The sequence below is a fragment of the Grampus griseus genome (genome assembly GCF_964374135.1).
Source record: "Grampus griseus genome assembly, chromosome: 1".
NCBI classification, from domain to species: domain Eukaryota; kingdom Metazoa; phylum Chordata; class Mammalia; order Artiodactyla; family Delphinidae; genus Grampus; species Grampus griseus.
This window is the reverse complement of record NC_139017.1, coordinates 61,059,941-61,078,238: the sequence shown is the minus strand read 5'-3', so window position 1 is coordinate 61,078,238 and position 18,298 is coordinate 61,059,941. Positions and strand designations below refer to the sequence as shown.

The 18,298-nt window shown below is 49.8% G+C and overlaps 1 protein-coding gene across 1 annotated transcript; it reads left to right on the top strand.

Annotated features, from left to right (window-relative positions):
- Window positions 1–4,683: 4,683 nt before the first annotated feature.
- Window positions 4,684–16,763, top strand: CHIT1 (chitinase 1; the record flags this gene model as incomplete). Its single annotated transcript, XM_082676134.1, is given in 14 exon segments — window positions 4,684–4,708; window positions 5,970–5,999; window positions 8,253–8,454; window positions 9,036–9,092; window positions 10,684–10,753; window positions 10,757–10,849; window positions 11,056–11,180; window positions 11,866–11,989; window positions 13,960–14,034; window positions 14,038–14,145; window positions 14,456–14,569; window positions 15,867–15,993; window positions 16,518–16,675; window positions 16,677–16,763. Coding segments are annotated over 14 exon segments (1,395 nt in total).
- Window positions 16,764–18,298: the final 1,535 nt, after the last annotated feature.

Here is an 18,298-nt window from a genome sequence, read left to right as displayed (position 1 = left end):
GTCTGTCATACAGAGTGAAGTAAGTCAGAAAGAGAAAGACAAATACCGTATGCTAACACGTATATATGGAATTTAAGAAAAAAAATGTCATGAAGAACCTAGGCGTAAGACAGGAATAAAGACACAGACCTACTAGAGAATGGACTTGAGGATATGGGGAGGGGGAAGGGTAAGCTGTGACAAAGTGAGAGAGTGACATGGACATATATACACTACCAAACGCAAAATAGCTAGCTAGTGGGAAGCAGCCACATAGCACAGGGAGATCAGCTCGGTGCTTTGTGACCACCTAGAGGGGTGGGATAGGGAGGGTGGGAGGGAGGGAAACGCAAGAGGGAAGAGATATGGGAACATATGTATATGTGTTATTGATTCACTTTGTTATAAAGCAGAAACTAACACACCATTGTAAAGCAATTATACTCCAATAAAGATGTAAAAGAAAAAAAAGATGTAAAAAAAAAAAAGAAAATTCTCCCTACCAGTGAGAAAAGGCTGAAGTGTGAGTGATTCTCAAGGGGATTTGCATTTTGAGAAATGACCCCAGTGAGAAGCAGTACTTAACCTTGTAGGCTGCAAGCTCCACAGGCACAGGGGCTGTGAATTCATCTCAGGGTCCCCAGTGCCTGGCACAGTGCTTGTTATCTAAAAGGTGTACAGCAAACAGGTAGACTAAATTTTTTAAAATAATAAAAGTAAAACAGTAAAAGTAACGTGTGCTCATCATTAAGAGTCAGAACATAATTGTTTGAGGTTAGAAAATCAGAAGCCCTCACTGCCACTCACTCTGATTTCTCCAAGTTCCTTTTTTTTTTCTGTTTGTTTGATCTATCTTTTATGTAGGGACTCTTTCCTCAAATGTCTGGTGATCCTTCATTTCTTCCATATGCAATAGTGAGTCATCACTACTGGAAGCTCCAGGGGCTTGGTGGCTTTTTATCTAAGGGCTCCCACTTTGGGGTGATGGGATAGGGGCATGGCTATTCCATTCAAGATGTCATTTGAGTTTTGGTAGTCTGAGTTTTGGTAACTTTTCTCTTAGGCTGGTTTGTTTTCCTGAGAGGAGTTAATGCTCTGCTTGGGGCTCTAGTGGAGGGAAGGGCTGGTTGGCCTGAGCAATCCAGAGACTTTCAGAGACCTTCATTTAATTCCCCTGTCATCAGTCTCAGTCTTCAGTCTGGTATCCCCCTTACCCCATTCCCCTCCACTCTCTGCTGGGCAACGTGTTCCCAAATGTACAGTCACTCTGGTTCATCTTGTATTTTATGGGGATGGAGAAGAAGATCTGGGGGTCTAAACAGTTCACTCATACCTACTGTTGTCAGCTTCACTCCACTTCACAATATTCTGCTAACTCCTGTGCCTTTCCAGGGTACCTTGGCATGAATCCCCTGCTTCCTGTGCATTCCCCGCCTGGTGGCTGAGGTTTCAGCTTTTTCAGGTCTGCTGAGTGAGTTCCACTTGTTCATTCTGTTTCATCTTCCAAACAGCTGTTGATATCTCTCATCTATTTTGGTCCCCTCTTCTACTTACTTCATCCTAGTTGATTTATACCATTTTAATCCTTTAACTGCTATTTTGAGGGGGTTTCAGAAGAGAGTGGAGATAAACACCTGTGTTCAATCTGCCATGTGCAATGGGTACACTGTGCTTTTTCCTTTTAACAATATATTGAGAAAGTGTTTATTTCTTTGCAATTGGGTATAGAATTCCAGGCTCCAATAGGCAACACATAAATCTATTTTAAGTTTATGTTGCTTAATGCTGCGAAGTATACAATGAACATTATTTTACACTAATAATTATGTGTAGAAATAAAGGAGAGAAGAATAGAAGGAGAGAGAGAAAGAGAGTGAGAAAGAGAGAAGGAAGGAGGAAGAGGAAAGGGGTCTACATGGAATGTCAGGCTCTGAAGGAGGGAGTGGGGGAGAAGCTCAGGGAAATGAATGGGCTGTAGTTCTAGCCTTGGCCCATATGCTACCTAGATCCAATCCTCGCCTCTCATTTCTGGTACCCACTGAATGCCAACTGCCTCATACTCAAACGTGTTGTTATTTGTGAGAAAAGCAGCTTCCACTGGGATGTGGTCTACCAGGATCAGGAAACAAGCTGACGTTTGGACAGGCAAGGCCACAACCTGCATGGCCAGAGAGGGCTCAGTGTGCCCTTTCTTGCCAGAGGGTGGGGGGAGGGCTCCCAGATGTGCGTTTCAGCATGACTGAAGGCCACAGTGGCCAGCATCCACGAGGTCCACCCCTGCCTGGGGCTCAGGCCCATCAGAAGATGCCCAGATAGAAAAGGGAAGAGCCTGGGAACCTTCACTCCAGCTCTGGTTCCCCTTTTATCCAGCTTTGGGCAAGTTTGCAAGAAACAGAAGCTTTGGCTTCTGGTTCTTCAACTGCAATATGGGAGAATAGCTTCTGCTAATAGTTAAGAGGTTTTATGGGGAGGTTGGCACTTCTCACATCAACCAGATACTTTCTGAGCACTTGACATTGAATGGTGAGAGGACTGAGGAAACAGCATTCAATAATAAACTCAATATTTTCAGGTATTTGTTGAGGACTATTCTTTGTGCTGGCCACTGGGGTTGTCAGTGCACAGTAGTGGACAAACAGACATGGTTCCCACTCTTGGGGCTTCCAGTCTAGTGAGAAAGACACACATTCAATTCATAAACTCACAAAATAAGTATATAATTTCAAATTAGGATAAGGGCTAGGAAGGAAAAGAGCATTCTGCTTCAGGAGAGAGTAGCAGGAATGAGGTAGTCAGGGGGAAAGAAAAGAAACAGCTACATAAACCAAGGTAGAGATACTAATGGCGGAGCTACTGGGCACAGTGGAGACCCCAGATGATTGGGGGCAGGTCAGCACTTAGAGTGACTCAGAATCCTGGGCACCACAATGCAGGGTCCTTTTGGTGACACGAAGCTGAGTCAGGAAAGCTCAAAGCTGACAGGTCAGCTATATGTACGGGAGAATGGGGCAAGATAAGGAGGCCACCTGTCTCTCTGGAGAAGCCTCTCAAAGTCTCCTGGCTTTCACTTTCCACCTTCTCCCTTCCCCTTCTGCCCACGTTCCAAGACCTGAGGCAGCTCTATAGACCTCAGGTGATTCTGAACAGGCTCCTTGGCAGGATCCCTAAGTGAAAGAGAAGGCAAGGACACAGGGACCGTCCATCTGGGCACAGAGCTCTGACCGCCCCAGAGACCTCACAGAGGTTACCAGAGCCCTGCTCTCTGACACCAACAGAGACTGGGCAGAAGTGTCAGGGCCGGGCAGCCCCAGGAATAAGAGCAGGCAGGGCATTAATAACCATCCTCTGAGGACTTCTCCTTACAGATGAAGAAACTGGAGTTCAAAGAAATCAAGGAATGTGCTCTAGGTTACACAGTAAATGACAGAGCTGGGATTCAAACCCAGGCAACTTGACTCCAGAGTCTGCTGCCACTGGACGTTCCCACTCAGCCATTCAGGCCACTCACATTAAGGCCTAGGACCAAAGAGCAGGTCCCCTAGAAGCTCAGAGTTTTGCCAGGACCTTGGAGTTCACGTACGCACTGGCCATCGTCTGCAGACAGAATAAGTAACATGTCCCAGTAGGTCCTGCAGTGGCTGAATGCTGCCCCCTCCCCCAATATCTCCACCCAGCACCTCAGAATGTGACCTTACTTGAATAAGGGTCTATGCAGATGTAACTAAGGTGGGAATCTCAAGATGAGATCACCCTGGGTGGTCCCTAAATCCAATGACAAGGGTCTTTATATGAGGCAGAAAAGAAGACGTGCAAAGACACAGAGGAAAAAGCCTTGTGAGAATGGAGACAGACATCGAAGTGATGCTGCCACAAACCAAGGAACACCAGAAGCCATCAGAAGATGGATGAGGCAAGGAGACATTCTTCCCTAGAGATTCTGGAGGAAGCATGGCCCTGCCAATACCTCGATTTCAGACTTCCGGCCTCCTGAACTGGGAGGTAATAAATCCTGCTGCTTTAAGCCGCCTAGTTTGAGGTTATTTGTTACAGCAGCCACAGGGCACTGATAGATGTCCCTCTGATTCTTCATAAGAAACACAGGCATTTAAAAATATTACTAAGCTCATAGTTGCTATTTATCATTATGTATTTTTCTCAATGGATATAAAATATTACTATCACGTGGATAGTAATAAAAATATTACTATTGTAAAATATAGATTATACGTGCAACACTATCATCTTACAGAGAGATTACCTAAATTCCAGAGAGGGCCCTGGTAAAGCAAGCAGGCAGGCTGGTCTGGAAGCCTGCTCCCCTCATTCATGAGGTGTTTCTCTTCCTCCAAAACCTGGGGCTACTGGTGGTCCTCACCAGCCCACACAGAGAAAATCAGAATCAAGCTTGCCCAGCAGAACGTTTAGAAACACTTCCCTCTTCCCTTCCTTTGCCTCCTGGCTTGGCAATGATGAGAGCCCAGGTTACACCCTGTGATTGTTCCAGAAAACCAAGCATTGCTAAAGGGCATTATGTCAGGTGTCCCCAGTCCGTGCTACTTGGCACCCTAGACCTCCATACCACATCCCCTGCCCCTGTCTGACTTCAACACCCCTGGCTGTGGTGGGACAGGGAGGCCTGATAAAAGGAGGGCAGGACCTGGATAGCTGGTTGTGTGGGCTGGAGTCTGTCACTGAGCCAGCACCATGGTGTGGTCTGTAGCCTGGGCAGGTGAGTGGGTGCTGTCGGGGAGCATGGGCTGCGCCTTGGGAGCTGTGGGGAAGTGGGGATGTGTATGTGAAATGGCTCCTTGGTGCTGTGTGTAAGGAAGCAGAAGCTTCCAGGAGAACTTTGGAGGATCATTCCATTTCTCCCCCTGCTGCCAGGCTTGCAGTCCCTGTGGGCTCCCCCCTGAGGTCTTTCAGCCCAAGAGGCTTTGTGTTGCAAGGAAAAGCTTTTCTCAACAGGCTGAAAATGACTTTTCCTCCTGTTTTGGAAGCCTAGAGTCAGTGAACCCCTCGGCATTGGGTGGTTTTGTCTTTCCTGTGTTCTGAGGCCCCCTACTCTCCAGGGGTGCCCTGGAATTCACTGCCAAGGAATTCTTCCCCACCCTGATGCTGGTTGCCCTGCAAAAGGCAGCCTGGGAGCCATGACCCTGGGTGCCCTTACAAATTTTCATGCAGGTTTTATTAGGTTAATGGGAAGATCCAAGGTCTCCAGAGAGGTGAAATAAATACTTTTAAAGGAGTCCCACTGAGCCCTACGTCTCCAAGGATATTGGTAACTCAGCCAACCTCTTATGCAGTGTGGCAGGAAAGCAGCAAAAAGTAGTCAATTGTGGCTGTGAGCAGAGGTACAGAGACCTCACCTAGAGATGAGCTCTCTGGCCTAGCCCTTCCAAATTGGCTCTTTTCATCCTGAGGACAGGTTTTCTACTTATTTCAAAAGAGAAACCTTCTCTCTAAAAAGCTTAAAAGTCAGGCTTCCCTGGTGGCTCAGTGGTTGAGAGTCCACCTGCCGATGCAGGGGACACGGGTTCGTGCCCCGGTCTGGGAAGATCCCACATGACATGGAGCGGCTGCACCCGTGAGCCATGTGCTCTGCAATCAGAGAGGCCACAACAGTGACAGGCCCGCGTACCGCAAAAAAAAAAAAAAGCTTGAAAGTCAGTGGTTTTCCTAGAATCTTCCTAAATCCACACTGCCCTCTACTAATGTTCTAGAGAGGGGGCAGTCTCAGCTCATGGAGACTTCCATCAGCTCTGGGACTAGCCCAGGCCAGGTAGGGCCCCCTGCTGTCTGGCCTGGGTGAAGGGATGGACACAGTGCCCTCCTGGGTCCCTTGTGGGCAGAGGAAGCTGGATTTGTAGGAAACTGTCCTGAGCCCACCCCCATCCCGGACCACTTCTCGCTCCTGCGCTTCAATAGCCATAGAGGGCCTGGGAAAGTAAGAATGACATCTTAATCTCTGCCTTCTCTTTTGTGCTGTTCAGGTTTGATGGTTCTGCTGGCGATCCAGTGGGGTAAGTGGCGCCTTTCTTGAAGCTAGCCCTGGGTTCCCTCAGCCCCATTCCCTGGGCCCTGCTACCCTCTCCCATTCACTCCCCCAACACTTATGTCCACCCCAAGAGCTCTCGCCAGATTTCAGTGGGTTCTCGTCTCCAAAGCTCCGGCCCCTGCAAGTGTCCTTGTCCCCATAATGGCCTTGCCATTCCTTCTTCTGGGAAGGTTCTAGCCTCCTAACCCACTAGCCGAACTCCTGTGTGTCCGTAGGGACAGCTTAAATGTCAGCCTCTCTCTGGTGTTTCCTGAGGTCACTTGCTCCAACCTCTGTGCTCTCATCGTACTGGAACCCATTTTACAGTATATATCACAGTGTTTCTAATTACTGGCTTAGGCGTCTCCCCTACCACCAGTAGGGGAGCTCTGAGCTACTGGAAGTAAGAAACCTAAGTCTTCCCCAGCTCCACGTCCTAGCCCCTTGGCTCAGGCAAGGACAGCACACTCTTTCCGTGTCTGTTGAACTGATTGCATGTGGAGCTTGGGAGAGCCAGGAGGGCTCCCTCTTGTGCAGGGGGGAACTCTCTGGGTGATGTTTAGCCACTTGGACTCCTGGGTTCCCTTCCTATCCCACACCACTCCCTGTACTCAGACCCTCATCCTGAGCCTGGGCTGTGGCACAGGACACACATTTCCCCTCTTCATCTCACAGGAGGGGACAGCCAGGTCCAGAGAAATAGCACACATCGGGAAGAGAGAAAAGTTGAAGATTTCCTCAAAAGCTTTAATCCAAGCTACTTCTGGGCATATGGTGTGCTATGGTATGGGATGGTATATATTTCTAATAATAGAGTTTTGTGTGGGCTAAGGGTTAATGTATGCAAAGCACTTAGAACAGAGCTTACTTTCTGCCAGCACTGTTCTGAGTATTTCACATACATTAACTCTTCATTCACACAGTAGTCCTTAAGATAGGAGCAATCATCATTCCCATTTTATGAAGGAGAAAGCTGAATTATCTGGCTAAAAAGTTGCAGAGTGGGGATTTCAACCCAGGCATGAAATTCCAAAGTCCCTGCTGTTAACCACCAGACTTTGTTGCCTCTATAGTACAAATATTCATGCACAATATTCAATATGCTATGGCAGGATATGATACAAAACAAAAAGAGCCTCCTGGGTCCTTTCTAGATGGTCCCAGGGATGTGTTCGCTGGGTTAATCCCCTGCTTCCTTCTTTTGCTTTGGGGAGTTCACCAATCCTCCTTCTATGTCACTCAGGCAACGCCCCAGTCCCATCGGCAAACTTCACTCCCGGGTGACCTCTAGTTAGGGCCAGTGACTACCCAGGAGCCAGTGACTACCCAGGAGCTTTGACCTCTCTCCTTCTGAGAGCCATCCATGGGCGCAGGGGTGTCTCAGCCAGCCCTTCATGCTCTGGGTTCCTACACACCCTCCTATAGCCACTTTGCACTGCTCTCCCTCCTCGTCCTCTCACTGGCCACATGGGGGCTGCAGGAGGGTGCAGAGAGACCCTGTCTGTGCAAAAGGAAATCCTAGGGTCTAGACCGTGACCACAGACATACTCCAGTCCAAACTCATCATTCTGCCAAGTCCCTGGCATAAAATGCTGGCGTGTACAAACCACACGATCATAGTCTGCAAGGCTGGAAGAGCCCTCAGAGACCACACTGTCATTTTCAGATGGGGACCCCTAAGCCAAGGCTAAAGAGATCGGCCCAAAGTACACTTCTGGCAGCTGCAGGGATGAAGACGAGCATCTTTGCGTTCCGGTGTTCTGGTCAACTTTGCACAGTGCTGCCCTTGGTGGGAGCCATCACTGCTAGACAAGCCCCCATCTGGGAGGAGAGGCCCTATACACAAAGCCATTCTACAGGGTATGGGGATGACAGAAACAAGCTGCCTTTTCCTAGAGAAAATATTCTCTTTGTTAGAACCTTGTCAGTGATATTAAACCAATTCTCTACAAGGGATAATAGTATGTAAATGCAAACCTCTTTAAAGCAAGACTAAAGAAACATAAACCCAGGCCTGTAACTGGGGCCTCCTCTCTGCCACTTTATATGTTTGTATTTTAATTAACATTCTGAAGTATTCCAAGCCGTGATTTGAAAGTTCTGCCTCCCTGCCTCCAGCAGATGAAGGGCCATGTTTAACGTCTTCTGGCATGACATAAGTTCTGCCTCTGGGCAGAGGGTGCCAGTCCATAGCAGGCCCTTCTGATTGCCATTTCTTTGCTTTGCCCCAACTGGCCAGGCTCTGCGGCAAAACTGGTCTGCGACTTCACTAACTGGGCCCAGTACAGACAGGGGGCTGCTCGCTTCTTGCCCAAGGATGTGGACCCCAAGCTGTGCACCCACCTCATATATGCCTTTGCTGGCATGAACAGTCACCAGCTTAGCCCCATAGTGTGGAATGCTGAGACACTCTGCAAGGAATTCAACAGCTTGAGGAAGATGTGAGCTGCAGTGGAGGAGGTGGGGATGGGAGGTGGAGAAGACAGGCGCCTCCTCTCAAAGCCAGAAACCTTCTCCATTACTGCAGTCTGGCTGCAGACCCGCTGTGTGGCTTTGGGCAAGTCTCATCACTTCTCTGGGCTTTCCCGTGCTTATGTGGAAGAGGTGGGGGTAGATAGTGACTCCTTAAGTGCCCTTCCAGTTTAGGTCTAAGTGGAATCTGGACTGTGAAACTGTTTCCCTCCACTGGGAATGAGTGCCCTTCTATCTCCTAAAATCTATCTATCCTTCAGCTCAAGTGTTATCACTACCTTAATACAGCCTCTCTGAAGATCTGTCCTGATCTCTTGCTTTCTAAATTCCTTGAGTGTACGGCTCCCCAGCCAGATAAGAGGTCCTCAAAGGCAGGAATGTGTCTTTTCTTTCCCAATCTAGAGCTTCCCTGGTACAGAATATGACCATAGGGATTTATATATCCCCTACCTCATCCCACCAGCCCTGCCAGGCTCCTTGCTTCCTTGTTAGTGAGGTGAGCCCCAGGACCTGGTTGGATAAATTCTGGTGCTTCTCTTGTCTTTTCCAGGAATCCCAAGCTGAAGACGCTGCTGGCCACTGGGGGCTGGAACTTCGGCACTCAGAAGTGAGTTGTCTGTGGGCACCAATGTGGCAGGGCCCCTAGTGTGGAACTGGCTCACTGGCCAGAGAGATCCCCAGTCGGGGAATCAGCCAGGTAGAGGTGTAGCCAGGGTGAGGGAGAGTGGGAGAGAAGAGTGGACTCTGGGGGCTGACCTTCCTTCTGACTTCTTGGTACCTCCTCAGGAGGCAGTGGAGTGGGCTTAGCTCCAGGCCGTTATACATCCAGTCTTTTTTTTTTTTTTTTTTTTTGCGGTACGCGGGCCTCTCACTGTTGTGGCCTCTCCCGTTGCGGAGCACAGGCTCCGGACGCGCAGGCTCAGCAGCCAAGGCCCACGGGCCTAGCCGCTCCACAGCATGTGGGATCCTCCCGGACCGGGGCACGAACCCGTGTCCCCTGCATCGGCAGGCGGACTCCCAACCACTGCACCACCAGGGAAGCCCATCCAGTCTTGCTTTACATGAAGCACAGAGTCTGACCTCTTTCCAGGCCTCAGTCTCTTCCTCCATGAAATGTGTAAAGGGAGGGTCTCAACTAATCCCAGACAACATATAATGTCTATATTTTCTGAGCTCTGGAACAGTATGTCTGAGAATTTTTGTTCCCTTTCTGGGTGTCAAAAGCAGTCTGTGAGATTGAGCTTGGATGCCAGAATATTGACATTTCCAGGACATTTTTGATGATTTATGGAGATAATGGAATGGTATATTTGGAACCATACTTTTCCTAGAAAGTGCTAACTGTAAGGTCCCCAAAATTCTAAACCAGTCTTTCTAATACTTTTTTGGATCATGAGTCCTTTTGAGAACCTGATGAAATTTATGACTCCCCTTCCCCAAACACTGCTTATACACAGATTTTTCACTGAAATTCAGGATTCTCAGCCTGGGGTTCCCAGGCACACAAACCTCACTTAAGAACTGATGCTATTAGCTAATTTAAAAAAATAAATTAAAATAGAAACGGTCTATAAAACTCAAGACCCCCAAGAAGTCCAGGGACTTGTTGAGAAAGTAAGATGTGGGGAGGTTGTTCTTGGGGCACCTCAGGAATTGTAAAGAACTCTGGACTAGTAATGGTAATAGCAAGAGCATGAAGCACTCTACAAACGTGAGTTAGAAGAATAGTAACCATGTTAACCTGCCAGGGAAGTAGAAGAGCAGCCCCCCAGGGTTACCCAGATCCTCACTGGCTTGCTGGGCTTCTCTTCCTCCTCATCTTAGAAACTGATTCCTCTTCTTTTTTCAATCTCCATGCTGGGTTGACAGCCAGCTCTGATTCAGGTTAGAGCAAATCCCTGGGCAGGGATGTGGCAGTAAGCTTCTGGAGGGAATTTTGGGAAGCAGAGCTCCTAGTGAGTCAGTGTGCCCCTGGTGATGTCAATGTTTTGGGGCACTTCTACATTGTCCCTTTCCCTTAGCCAGGCCCATAACCCACCTGCAAATATCCCGGCAGCCTCTGAAGCAGCCCTTCCGGTGCCCTTCTGGCCTAGACAGCTGAGCACCAATATCTTGAGTAGTTTCTCACTTGCCTCTGAGGGAGCATGACCCACTGTCCTGTGTAAGACAGGCCCACACTTCCCTTTATCAACCCACAGGTTCGTGGATATGGTGGCTATAGCCAATAACCGACAGACCTTTGTCAACTCAGCCATCAGGTTTCTGTGCTAATATGGCGTTGATGGTCTCGACCTTGACTGGGGGTACACAGGAAGCCAGGGGAGCCCTCCATCAGATAAGCAGTGCTTCAAAGCTCTGGTGCAGGTACAGCTGGGTGAGATAGAGAAGACCTAGTTGGCCAGGGGGCCACATAGGTGCTGCTCTGCCCCCAGGCTCAGCTGCTTCATGTGTCTGCATAGCACAGACCAGCCCTGTGGTCAGTTTTCAGGCTCCTGTGCGGGAACATCTGCTTGGGGCTCACAGGGCTACCTGTTCCCTGCCTGTGTGTTCACTCTGAGCTGCCCCTGCAGGCCCTGGCCAATGCCTTTCAGCAGGAAGCCCAGGCCTCAGGGAAGGCACACCTCCTGCCGAGCACAGCTGTCCCAGCAGGACCACACTGCACAAAAGCTGGATACGAGGGGGACAACATTGCTCTGTGAGTCTCAGGCAGATGGCATGGACCCTGTGTTCTCTGCGGGGGAAAGAGACCAAGGGTAGTCTGAGCTTCCCCCAGAATGGAGCAGGGGCTCGCCTGCACCACCAGCAGACCCAGGGAAGGTTTCCTTACCACATCTGCTGCTCCATCACTCCGGAGTCCCTCTCTTTGGAGCCTGGCCCTCAGTCTTAAAGTGAAATATCCCTGGGGGAGGAAAGAGGGAAGCACTTAGCATCTCCAAGAGGATGAGTTCCCACGCCAGGCCTACTGAATAAGAGCCTGCACCTGAATGAGATTCCCAGGTGATTTATGTGCACAACTAAAGTTTGAGAAATGCTAAGCTAGATTTCCCTTCAAAATAGCAAAATAGCAAGAGGTGTCCTTGAGTGGACTGTGTCCTGAGGGTGCTGAGGGGACAGCTGGGAGGAGGATGCTGAAGATGTGAGCCGCCAAGAATGAGAATGGCCTGGATGACGGTGTGCGGGGGGGGGGGGGGGGGGGGGGGGGGGGGCGGGAGGGGCTGCCTATGCTGCTGCGTCTCCCAGAGCCAGAAGGGAGCCCGCCCCCACCATGCAGGTCTCTCCCCAGGCCACACACTGCGTGAGAGGGGAGGGAGGAGCAAGGAAGGGGGAGGGCTCCACCCTGCGCACTAGCCCCTCACTCTTTCTTCCCACGCCTCATGCAGGAACCTGGAGTTCTTCAGCTTCGTGGCCTATGACTTCCGTGGCTCTTGGGAGAAGAACACAGGGCATAACCGCTCCCCCGACGAGGGACAGGGAGAAAGCGGGGCCGTGGCCGAATTCAATGTGGTAAGTGGGAGGACGCCCCTGGCACAGGCCCTTGCCGGTGGCCCCTTTTGAGCGTCGAAGAACCAAATGGAAGGGAAAAGCAGGATACCAAGCAGGGCATGGAGAAGCCAGGATATTTTTGTTTCTTTTGTGTGTGTTTGTTTGTTTGTTTTATTTTCCTGTTCCATGCCGCTGCTGAGGAGAAACCTCACTTCTGTATAGCATGTCGACTGATATTAGACACAAATCTAGTTTGGGGACACATCAAACAAACCAGTGACTAACTGGGAGGCTGTCTTTGAGCTCAAGTTTCCAGCCAAAATGGCTTCTGCTCCCTTCATACACCCTCAGCCCCATTTCCTTCAAGATAATGGGTAGCTTTTGCTCCTTGGCACTGAATGTCCTTCTGGAAGGTGTTTTCTGGAAAGAGGTGAGAGCTTTCCCAAGTTGATAACATCTCAGGGCAGAACCACCCCTACGCCACCCCAGTCCCGGGAAAGGGAAGGCTTGGTTGTAGACTGGAGTGGGTGGAGGTTTCCTGCCCAGCTCTTCCTCATTCAGTAGGCTAGACATTGTTTTACAAGCCCATTCTAATTTTAAAAGTCAAGATTGACCGTATCATTTCTCCTTCTTAACAAACAACAATAACAAAAAGCCCTAAATTAAAATGTTTGTTAATTTTGGGAGCCCACATCTTTGTGTGTCAGCTGGGTGGAACATCTAGGACTTCCATGGCTCTTTCACAAATAAAGTGCACTTCTTCAGGCACTTGAGCTGAGCATCTAGACCTCACATTGCACCTGGCTCCTCCACCCTCATCTGGGAAACTGTGTGGGTCCCAGGAGAAGCCAGCCCAGTCAAGTGGGGAGACATACAAAGACATTCAGCTGAGAGGTGAGGGGGTTGAACTCCCGCTGGCACGGTGCTCTCCAAGCTATGTGCCCTGGATCCATGTGGGGGAAGGGAGGCCTTTATCCTCCTACAAAGAGGCCTTCTACTCTCCATACTATGTGCCCTGCATGTTGCTTCTGGCCAGAGGGGTGACTTTTCCAAATTTGCACAAAAATACCACAGAACTTAGCAGGGTGCTCTGCCCTCTGCCCTCAGAAAGCTCCAGTCTGACCAAAGATAAATCATATGGACCAGCAAAACCAAATACACGTAAATCAATACAGTGAAAATACCTAAGTGCTAAGAGGTTGCAGGGTAACTAGAAAACCTGGACTCAAACAGGGTGGCTTCTTGGGGAAAGTGAGCCTACCGTCCTGGTTTGAGGGAAGAGTCTTCATTATTTGTTTAATCCACAGAGTTATGTTGGGTACCTCCTCATGTCACAGGCCTGGGGGTGTCATGTCAAGTAATACATGATGGGGGAAGGTCTTGTGCAGAGGCGGTGAAGAAGCCCTGTGCTCATTTGTTCTTTCTATTTGCGCATCTTAGTGCCAAGCATTGTTCTAGGCACTGGGGATACAGAGATAAATAAAATTCCCTGCTCTTGTACTGAGGGTGAAACAACAGTGATGGTAATGATCACAATCATAGCTCCCCTTTATTGCACTATGTTAGACTTATACATGCATTATATCTTTTAATTCTCACAATGCCCTTAGTGACAAATATTTTTATCATTTCCATTTTATAGACAGGAAGCTCGAGGCTCGGCAAGATAAAATAAGCTGCTGGGTAAGGCAGAGATCGTTGTTTACTGAGGTATCCCAAGCATCTAGGACAGCGCCTGGCACACAGCTGGCCTTCAGTAAATATTTACTGAGTCAATGACTGTTTGAATCCAGAGCCCATGCTCTTGGCTATAGGGCCATGCAGCTTCAATCACTGTGGTTCAAGGTCTAAGACGGGATCTAAAGAAGATGGGGAAGGGTTGGAACACTAGTAAATGCTCATGAAACTCCTCTGGAGCCCCCAGGCTTGGATGATCTGAACCAGTCTAAAGGCAAAGAAAATTAGCCCTGACATTCCTCCTTCACCACCAGGACTCTGCCATGCAATGGTGGCTGCAGAAAGGGACCCCTGCCAGCAAACTGATCCTTGGCATGCCCACCTATGGGTGATCCTTTACCCTGGCCTCTTTGTTGGACACCGGAGTGGGGGCCCAAGCCACGGGGCCTGGAACTCCTGGCCCCTTCACCAAAGACGGAGGACTCCTGGCTTACTGTGAAGTAGGAAAACCCACAGCCACCCTGAGTATTGTGCAGAGCAGGGGCTTCTTCTCCCATAATTTCTGAATGAGGATGCTAGGCACAGTGAATTCTGGTTGGGTAAATTCCATCCCATGCCTGTCATCTTGGATTTATCCCTAACCCCAGGTGCCTCATTGAATCGACAGTTCTAGGTCACTCAGTCTAGAGCTTCCTAGATTCTCCAAGCTTCTCAGACGTGAATATTTCAGTCTCTAGTCTCCTCATGACAGGGAGAAGATGCTTGCAGTGCCTCCCACCTCCTTCCCAGCTCTGCCCTCTGCTCCTACAGGTCTGCTCTTGGAAGGGGGCTGATGAGCACAGAATCAAGGACCAGAAGGTGCCCTATGCCTTTCAGAGCAACCAGTGGGTCGGTTTTGACGATGTGGAGAGCTTCAAAATCAAGGTGAGGCTTGGCCCTGCTGGGAAGGTGTGGTCCTGTGTGGGCCCAAGGCCTGTCAATAACATTCAATGACAACATTCAGAACTTCTTCAAGGAGAAATATCCCAGCATTTCACAGATCTCCATGTGATAGCATTTGGTACCATTATCACCTATTGATTAAGAAAAGACACAATGGCAAAAAAATTGCTCTACATTGGAATCTCTCTTGAAAGTATTTGCATTTTATTAAACACAAATTCTACAGATATATAAGAGGAGAAATACACACAGTAAGGCATATCATTTTATTCAGTCCATTGACAATATTTGGTGCATGTTCAAATTATAGATCCTTTGATTTACTTATATGAAACCCCCTCCACTCCTGCCTCAAAACTTGAGTGCGTTTACCTGTTTCCATGTCTCTCTCTCCAGTGAGGTCATTGGCACCTGCAGAGGGACCCTGCATTTGCTCATCTGCTTATCTTTTGTCAGTTATGCAGTGGCAGGTTCTTCTGGTGGTGTAGACAAAGTGCTCTGGAGAATTGAGGAGGCAGCTGGGGGAGATGAGAGAAGGCATCATGGTGGAAGGGATTTTGAGAAAGTCTTAATGCAGAGAAGGTGGGCCTTCTGGGGAGGAAAGCGCAGGAGAAAGACTTGATGGAGAGGAAAGGGGAAGCTGGCCTCTGAGAGCAAGTTGTACCATAGCTGGAACCCTGAGTGGGGACTGGTGTAGAAAGGGAGGTAGCTGGGAGGGACATTGGGGCCATCAAGGGTTCCAACCACCCCTACCCTGTAACCCCAGCCTCACGCCAGAGGTGAGCCATGGCCCCCTGGCAGGGCTAGGGCCAGGGAAGCCCACTTGGAGGGGACACACAGCCATACCCTAAAGAAGCCTCAGGGAACTGGTGGAGGTGAGAAGGCCCTCAGCGTGGACAAAAAGACATGAAGACAGGGAATGGATTCAGATCTTTGGGGAAGTTTAGTCGTTCCCTATGGTAACTGAACTCATCACAATCAGCAGACAGTACCCCAAACACAACAGCTCAGCCCAGAAAATGCTGGGAAGTTAAGGCTGCCAACCTAAGGAAAGTCACACATCTATGTACTCCTCACACCTCCACCCTCATGTCCACCCCTGGCCATGTTTATGTCAGGGCAGGGAGATTCCAGAATGAATCATGCCCAGCAAGGATAAGGACTAATGGACCTGGGGGTGCTGGAGAAAGGAGGTCCCTGCCTGGATGAGGAAACCGGCTCTGGGGCTGCTGGCCGGGCTTCCCTGCTCTCCTCCACCCCCATCTCGCTCCTCACACAGGTCAGCTATCTGAAGCAGACGGGACTGGGTGGGGTCATGGTTTGGACACTGAACATGGACAACTTTGCTGGTTTCTTCTGCAACCAGGGCCGTTACCCCCTCATCAAGATGCTGCTGCTGGAGCTGAGTGAGTATGGGGTCAGGGCACCTCAGGAACTGGCTTCTTCTGAGGAAATGACTTTGCCCCAGTACCGTGATTTCCCAAATTTCACCCCCAGGAGCTGAGGAAGCTGTAGAAATGATTCTCTTTTCACACTCTTCTTCCTCTTTCTGATTGTACCAATGCCTGCCCAGGGTGTCGGTAACCAGGGCTTCCCTCCAGAGGGCCCTCAGCCTCTCTTCTCAAGGCCTGCACTCAGCCTTCATTGTGAGAGCCCGCTGGCCCTCACCATTACTTGGTTGGGCTTTGCAGATGGTAGATAGCCATTGACTGCCTATGACACTTGTAGCTCCGGTGTTTTCTCTTGAGCTGTGCTCCAGCTGTAGGTGTGCTTGCTGTCTGGCTGTTCTCTGCCTTGGGTGTCTGACTATGCCCTGCCTGTAAGGTACGGGGTGTTGAGCTGCTGCTGCCTATGTTGCTGCCTGTGTGCTTGGCCTATGGGTTTGGGATCTTTTGGAGGAGCCTTGGTTGAATCATCACTGTTTTCCCAGGTCGTCCATATATGTCTTCAGGCCCCCCAGAACCTGAAGCTCCTGCACCAGGCCAGCTCTCTGAACCTGAGTATGGCTCCAGCCTCGGACAAGACACCTTCTGCCAGGGCAAAGCTGACGGGCTCTACCCCAACCCTCTGGACTGGTCCAGCTACTACAAGTTGTACAGGGGGGCGGTTGTTCCAGAAAATCTGCCCGAGGAGCCTGGTGTTCAGCTCCTCTTGCAAATGCTGCACCTGGAGTTGAGTCTCCAAGGCCCCTTCGGCCCCAGCACCTGGGGGAGGACCCAGGACCACTCCATAGCCCACCTCCCCAGCTTTCCCTGGCAGTTGCAATCTAGCTTCTTGTGTCTTTCCATATCCAAGCTTTCTGTTCTCAGCCTTGGTTTCCTCTTGTTCTGCTCTTCCTGGGCTGCCTATTTTACTTGAAAAATAAATCTTTGGTTTGCACCCCACTGCCCCCAGATGTGGTGACTTACAGAGGCTCTCTAAGCACTCTGTTAGTTCAAACTGTACCCTGAGGAAGGTAGGGAGACAAGAGGGGAGGGTGACATAAGGCATGACTAGGTCAGAGCCAGGTGAGAAGGCGATCCATTCAGGGTGTCATGCTCTGCACCAGGTCTCACCTTGAAGACTCCACTTTCTAGTGGGCAGCTTCCAGGACACAGATGATCACATCTGGGGCATGGCCCTGGATCTGACACATTCTTCATTGGCTCAGAACCCCTTGGAGAGAGAACTATTCCTGGTGACCTCCATTCAGGTGTTATTCCCAAGATGCTCACTAGATGGCAGCAGAGAAGAGTTGTTCCCTGCCTTAAGGGCTCAGCACACGGCCACTCTGCATTAAAACGAGAATCCAGACCCCCTGCTACTAAGCGCTCATTTGACAGATGAGGCAGGGATACTCATTACCCTCCTTTAACAGGTATTTAAACTGAAGACCTATTCTAACCCAGTTCTGAGACCAAAACCAAGGCCTAAATGGGCCAATATGGGCCAGAAGGGCATGCACATACAGTACCCTGGACAAATAGAGTAATCCAAATAGTCCTTGAAGCTTTGAGTTGATTCTTGGTCAATTTGAAGAAAATCTGCACATAATCTAATGGTCCAGCTTGCCATGCACTCACCCAAAGCTGGTGTTTTGGGTGGGACTCGGGCAGCTGGGTATGGGGACAAGTGGGGAGAGAGATGAGCTGGCCCTTCACATGAGTACAGGCAGCACCAGATCCCTCTAGCGGTGACTTTCCCTCTACACCCTGCCTGTCCTCAAGCCTTTTGAAATCTGCTCTTCTTCAGTCCAGAGCACAGGTCTGCTTTTGCCCATGTTCCTTCCTCTGAGGTCTCAGCTGAGACCTGTCTCTGCTCAGAATGGAGTCTAGGATGGAAGTCTCCTTATGGCGGGGGCTGCGGGAGGCTTAGCACCAGACAGTTGCAGAACCGACTTCCGGCTCCACAGGGTGGGTGAGGATTAGGGGAAGTAAGTGCGTGTTAGCTGGGTCCAACGTGATCAGCACCACCTCTCACTAGCCTTCTCACTGGGCTCTCTGCTTCCTGTACCTCTCTCATCCAGTGCAACCTCCACACTGTGACCAGCTTGATCTCTCTAAATGAGGAATCTAACCCTGTCATTTCCCATGCCTAAGAACTACCAACAGCTTCCTCCCGCCTAAAGACTAAAGTCTCTGTCATCAGCACAGTGTCAAGACACTTTATCAAGGCCCAGTCTCTTCTGCTCTCATTCCTATCGTCCAACCCCAGTTCAGTTGCCAGGTACCC